Source organism: Dendroctonus ponderosae, unplaced genomic scaffold (assembly GCF_020466585.1).
Source record: "Dendroctonus ponderosae isolate FM_Combo_2020 unplaced genomic scaffold, Dpon_F_20191213v2 Dpon_F_20191213_8, whole genome shotgun sequence".
Classification (NCBI taxonomy): Eukaryota; Metazoa; Arthropoda; class Insecta; order Coleoptera; family Curculionidae; genus Dendroctonus; species Dendroctonus ponderosae.
Window position 1 is genome coordinate 6,398,625 of NW_026019016.1, and position 6,031 is coordinate 6,404,655.

Here is a 6,031-nt window from a genome sequence, read left to right on the forward strand (position 1 = left end):
CTTGAGCCTAAGTGTGTCGCAGGATACCCTCTAGGTGATAGTTCTTGATTACTTTTTGATAAATAATTCGTTCTTATTGCGAAATAGGAGGACTATTTATCAATTTGTAATAGAAGACGTGAGGAAATTCTGTCTTTTAAAGACAAAAATTTTTGAGGCGAAATACCCAACAAGAAGTTTGTAAAAAAATGAATCCGCCTCAACAATATAGAACTTATCTATTAAAAAAATTGCCTGCAGAACAAAGAGCACCCATATTATGACAATACTGTCAATAAATGGCTCTATTGAGATCACGAACTGGTAGAGACTCGCGACCTCACCCTATCGGTCCCATATCGACCCCTAAAATTTGAAATCCAGCCCATTTTAGTGTGCTGTCGGTCGGCTTCATAAAGAATTCATTTATAATATTGCTAACGAAAAGGCCCTAATCTGACCTACAAAGTGTCCCAGATTTCGCGTATACATTGAACTAATTTCAAACTGGCGCATAGTTTAGTTAGTTGGCCACCTATTGCCGTTGGGAAAGGTAGAAACCCCACAGTGAATAATAAATTGGCCTGCAAGATAATAATGTTATGTTCCACAGTTTCCTTTCAGCAGTCGAGTATTCACGCGGTAAGAAGTTTCTCTGCCAGTTTCCCGGCCCGTAGAAGTTCAATGGCAACGGCACTTTCTTTGGGAAATCATGCCAACCCATCCAAGTTGAAAGCAAACAGCGCCAAAACGCAAGAAAAAAGAAGTACGAACCCCGATTCGCCAGATGCAGACGAACGGGTGCCGAAACGAAGACTATTGAGAAACAACACAGTGGAAAAGAAGAACAGGCAAGTTGCTGATAATTAGAAATAAAAACAAGTCGCATTTGGCTTAATATGAATCAAAATTGGTTAAAAAAAGAAACTTAGCTACAGTTACTTAGTCTTTGTCAAGGAAGTGTCGCTACTACTAAAAATTTAAACACTGATAGAAATCATGCCATGATTAAAAAACTATATCAAATAGCTAAAGTCCAGTAGTTACCCTTATTTTTCTACGAACTAATACAACCAAACTATCTTACCGAGCTACTAGATGACAACTAAAAAACAGAAACAACCTTACTGTGTAAGTAAAAGTTGTTTAAACTAGTTTTTTTTGACTAGTTTGAAAACCAATTTACTCCTTGTCGTTTATTTCTTTAATTTCGCCTTGATTGCTTCTGTTTCGATATACCAGGTGTTTAAAAAGTATTTTTTTATTATCTTTTCTCATTTTTTAAGGTTGTAGAAAATTACACACGTCATAATCCCAGTCCTCCTTGTGAAAGACATATTTTCAAATTAAATTTAACCAAGCGGATGTTTTAGATTTATGAGACATTTCAAAAATGAAAGCAAAAAACAATTTTGAAATTTACTATGTTAATGTTACATTTTTAAACCGCGCCATATAGGTACAAAGATGAATGAAAAATTAAAGTTGAACTAAATTATGGTTGTCCCGAAGTCGGTGACTATAAATCAATTAAACTAATTTTATCAGGCATATTCCTCTTTGTTTCAATAACGGTATTGCCAAAGCTTGTTTTTTCGTAATAAATTTTATAAAATTCTCGTAACAGAATAAGTATTTCTGCAACAAATTTTTCTTTGAGTGTTTAACTGAACGTCACTGGTTTAAACAGGCACAAAATTATATTCCCATAATAAAAAAAATTGAAATAGCCTAAAACTAGGAACTTTCGCCTCTTATAAAATGAAATATTGAACATATATTGGAAATAACTTGGAAACTACAGCTTGCATTTACAAGCGCAAAATGCAAACAAAATTCTCAAAAATTCATCAAAATTCCCTGGAAATGATTCAAAATCAAAACCTTTTCCACTTATAGAACACGTTACCCTACAAAATATACATATACAAAAGTGACTCTCTAACTGTGCAAGCTCCTGGACCAATAAATGTGAAACTAGAACCTGCTTAAATATCCGCGAAAACCCATTCAATTGCGGAAAATTCTTGAAAATTGCCAGATTATGACTGAAAATCGTAAGCTTTTCATACTTGCTAGAACAAACTTTGACCCACAAAACATATGCAAAAGCGACTCTCTCAGTTCCTTACTTTGTGAATAAGCAAGTACGAAACTCCGACCTGTAAAACTAACTTCGTCAACCAAACGGCATTTTCCAAACTGTTAAAACTTGCTTGATGAGGAGTGAAAATTGGAACTTTCTGCACAAGGGACTTCATCTTCACCTTCATACTAGTTTACAAAAATATAATTAACAAAAAAATGTATTCAAAAATTTTGACAATAAACCGATGATGTCTATGTCCAACAAAATCCATACAAACGCTACTCTTCAACTTAACTCGTTTCCGAAAATATAACTGTGAACTTACGCAAAGTAAAAACAAAATCTCAAAAACTCTCAAAACTCGTTCCCGAAAATTCCCTGAATATGATTTACCTAAACTGAAACGTTTTTTTCAAATGCAGCACACTTAGCCCTACAAATGTTTACTACAATGTTTTAAAATCCGCAAAAATCGAATGACTGAAAAATTCTTAAAAATTTCCTGATTACGACTGAAAATCGAAACGTTTGACTCTTGTAGAACAGACTTTGGTCGACAAATCACATACGAAAACAACTCTCTCACTTCGTTAGTTCCTGAATAAATAAATAAACATATTCAAATTTGAAAAATTGTTGAAAATTGCGTGATGATGACTGAAAATCCAAACGTTTTGCACGCATAGAACACACTTTGTCCTACAAAATTGATACAAAAATAACTCTCTAGCTTTGGAACGTTCTGAGAAAATAAATGTCCAAATACTACCAGTTTAAATATTCGCGAAAACTCCATGCAACTTTGAAAAATTCTTGAAAATTGCCTGATGATGGATGAAAAGCGAAACTTTTGGGTCTTGCAGAAAATATTTGGACTTGCAAAATTCCTACAAAAGCGACACTTTCACTTGGTTGGTTCCTGAATAAATAAACACGAAAATCGGGCCTGCAAAAACAACTTCGTAAACCAACGGCAAGTTTCCAAAATTGTCAAAAATTTCCCGATAATCACTGAAATTTGCAACTTTCTTCAATAATATAAGGGATTTTACCCTATAGACTGCACCCAAAATAGATTTTCTCACATGGCTACTTACGAAGGAAATAAATGCTAATCTCGGGTCTGCAAAACGCCCTGACGAAAATCAGACGCAATTTTAACGCAATAATAACTGAAAATGCAATATCTTCCACGTTTAGAACAGGCTTTTCCCTACAGAATGCAGAAAAAAACTCTCTAGTTTCAGACTCCGACCTGCATAAATAACAGTAAAATCCCAGCGTAAGTTTGAAAGTTTCTTGAGAATTAACTGAAGATGACTTCAAATCGAAACGTTTTCCACTTATAGAACGCAATTTGCGGTACAAAATGCTTAGAATAATAAGAATAATGAATGATACATAATTGAGCTTTCGAAGAGTGAATACAGGAAAAACAGAATAGATTGCAAAGCAGCGTAATAGCGCATTAAAATAATTGTCTTTAGTACTAAACCTGTTAATGAACCTTTCGGAGAACTTTTTTTAATCTTTTGGTACTTTGGTACTTTTATCAATCCACGGATGTATCAAAGATGTTGCGTTAATTTTTGCATATACGAGTTTTATTAGAACTTGAGCTTCCGCTAAATAATGTGCTTAAACTGAAGACTTAATGTGTATTAAACTGAAGACGTAGAAATTTCCAAAGTTTATTTCGCGTTCAATAAAAATTCAAATTTTCATTTTTAAAAAATATGAGAAATGTGAATTGCAGCAATTAAAAGAACAAATATTAACAGACTCAGTCTTAACGAACCAGAAAGTACGCAGCCAGGATACAGTGATATGTAGATCCGAGTTTTCACTACAAAGATTTGCATAGTTTACTTTGCTTGCTGTTATTCTTTATAAGATCATTGTAATATATGACTTAAACCACGTTTTTAGCTCATCGTGGCAGAAAGCAGCCTCTCATTTAGGTCAGATAATTAAAACTGAAGATGTCGAAGAAGTAAACTCAACATTCACTATAGATATCCAAACAAAAACTAGTGAAACTGATGAAGAGTCAACCACAAATCTCGGCTTGGAACCGAATGTCATATTGATAACGCCTCCTGAAAAGGTGAAACAATCGCATACATTGAGTTGAAATTAGTTAGACGACGAAACAAATTTTTAGAAATGTAGTTTGAGCGTTGAAGAAACCGCACCAAAAACGGAGTCAACATGCGAAACGCCGAAGGAAAAACAATGCTGGGAAATGTACTGCAAAATGAGTGAAAAAGGTATTGTAAATTGTTGATTAAAAATGAACAAGTTGGAAGCGGATGAATGATTTAAATTTAGGGATAAATGTCTCATATGACACCATCTTGCGAGGTCTGCTCACTCCAACTGAATACAGAATTCGCAGAAGCGCTTCAATTGCAGAAGAAATGGAGATGTTGATGAATCCGCCTTCAGAAGAGGACAAAGTGTAAGAATAGTAGCGAACTTTCTAGATCCTAGGGGAGCACAAATGCGCAAATATGTTTAGATGGTAATAAATGTATTAAATATAAAGTATTTTAATCACTTACGTGCAATAAACCATATATTTCAGTACTCTAAAAAATCACACCCAAATATTTATCAAAATATTTTAAGGGCTTACGCGATACAGGATGTGAACATAAGGAATGGAAACAATGGCGTGCATATATAACAAAGCAATACAATTCGTTGCTAAGCTGATAAGATTAGGATATTAATTATTATTTTATACCGATTGAATTTGTTGCCAGTTCCGTTAGTTTTTCTTTTTCGACATAGAGAATTTTTCGTAGATTACATAATACTATTAGAAACAAATGTTTTTTTCTGTTTTTATAATTGTCTTTAAAAAACGGTATTTTCCATATTATTTTATTTTAACAATCATTAATGGTTTCAGTAAAACGATGCACTGCCACACCAGTCACAATCTGTTCGAAAATATTTAAATATAATTTTTCCAAACAAACGAATCAGCGAACGAAGCGAACCCATAGGAGAGCCTGCCAGACACTCCGACCTAATTTCCTTCGATTTCTTTTTGTGGGGCTGAAAGTCTCCACTACATCTCCAGATCAAAAATTGGGTAAACATGAGGAGTTTTCGCGAGAATTCCAAGAAATTTTGTTGTGCAATTTTTTCATAGCAAACAATTATAATATTCCTATCTTTTCTGGGTTTCAGTCAAAGTGTGAAGTAAAAATTTTGAAACATCGTTTATTTCATTACGTTTCGCCGAGACAACAGCGCCATCATCAGATTTAAAATTTTACACAAACTACAAACACCAATTCACAATTAAAACATGTTGTATAAAATTTATAATTTACGAAGTGTTTAAACATTCATCAGTTTTTGAGGGAAAAAATTCTTCCTTTTGGGAGAGCAAAACATCGGAAAACTTGATTATTAAATTTTGTAGTGTCGTGAAAATTGTTGATTTACAATAGAAAAGGATAAAAATCAATCAATACATTTTTTAGACATAAGAGTAAATTATGATAATTCAGGTGAAATAAAAACAAATTGGTATACAAAAGAAGTTTGGTCAGGAAGGTATTTTAACTATAATTCATATGCACCCCAAAAATATAAAAAGGCGTAATAACTGCACTTATAGATAGAGCTATAAAATTATCACACCCAAATTACAGGCAAGAAAATTTTTAAAAAATCAGAAGAATATTACTTAATAATAACAACCCAAACAAAATTTCTGAACCAATAATAAAGCGAAGAATTAACAAGTTTTACAACTCAACTAAATATAACAATAATGAGGAACAAAGAAACAATACATATATATCACTACCATATATTCCACAAATGAATAGAAAAATTTGAAAGGTACTAAAGTCACACAACATTATAATTGCGGAAAAAACAAAAAACAACTTATCAACTGAATGTTTCCCAAAACTAAAGCCAAAAACTGACAAAATGGAT

At 33.0% G+C, this 6,031-nt stretch overlaps 2 protein-coding genes across 4 annotated transcripts in view; one reads left to right on the top strand and one right to left on the bottom strand.

The window, feature by feature from the left end:
• LOC109543356 (protein mel-28) overlaps positions 1-4,615 on the top strand; it is a 16,362-nt gene extending 11,747 nt beyond the window's left edge. For both annotated transcript variants that reach the window (XM_019913033.2, XM_019913034.2), the window contains exons 4-7: positions 593-830; positions 3,998-4,175; positions 4,233-4,338; positions 4,400-4,615. In XM_019913033.2, coding sequence (XP_019768592.2) covers positions 593-830; positions 3,998-4,175; positions 4,233-4,338; positions 4,400-4,533 — 656 coding nt within the window. In that variant the 3' untranslated portion in view covers positions 4,534-4,615. The remainder of the gene's footprint in view (positions 1-592; positions 831-3,997; positions 4,176-4,232; positions 4,339-4,399) is intronic.
• LOC109543357 (cyclic GMP-AMP synthase-like receptor) overlaps positions 1-6,031 on the bottom strand; it is a 32,586-nt gene that overhangs the window by 23,354 nt on the left and 3,201 nt on the right. Inside the window, exon 1 of one of the 2 annotated variants that reach the window (XM_019913037.2) lies at positions 4,633-4,761. The exons of the other annotated variant lie outside the window; for it this stretch is intronic. The gene's annotated coding sequence lies outside the window, so the exon portion shown is untranslated. Of the gene's footprint in view, positions 1-4,632; positions 4,762-6,031 lie in introns of those variants that run through there. 2 annotated transcript variants of the gene reach the window in all.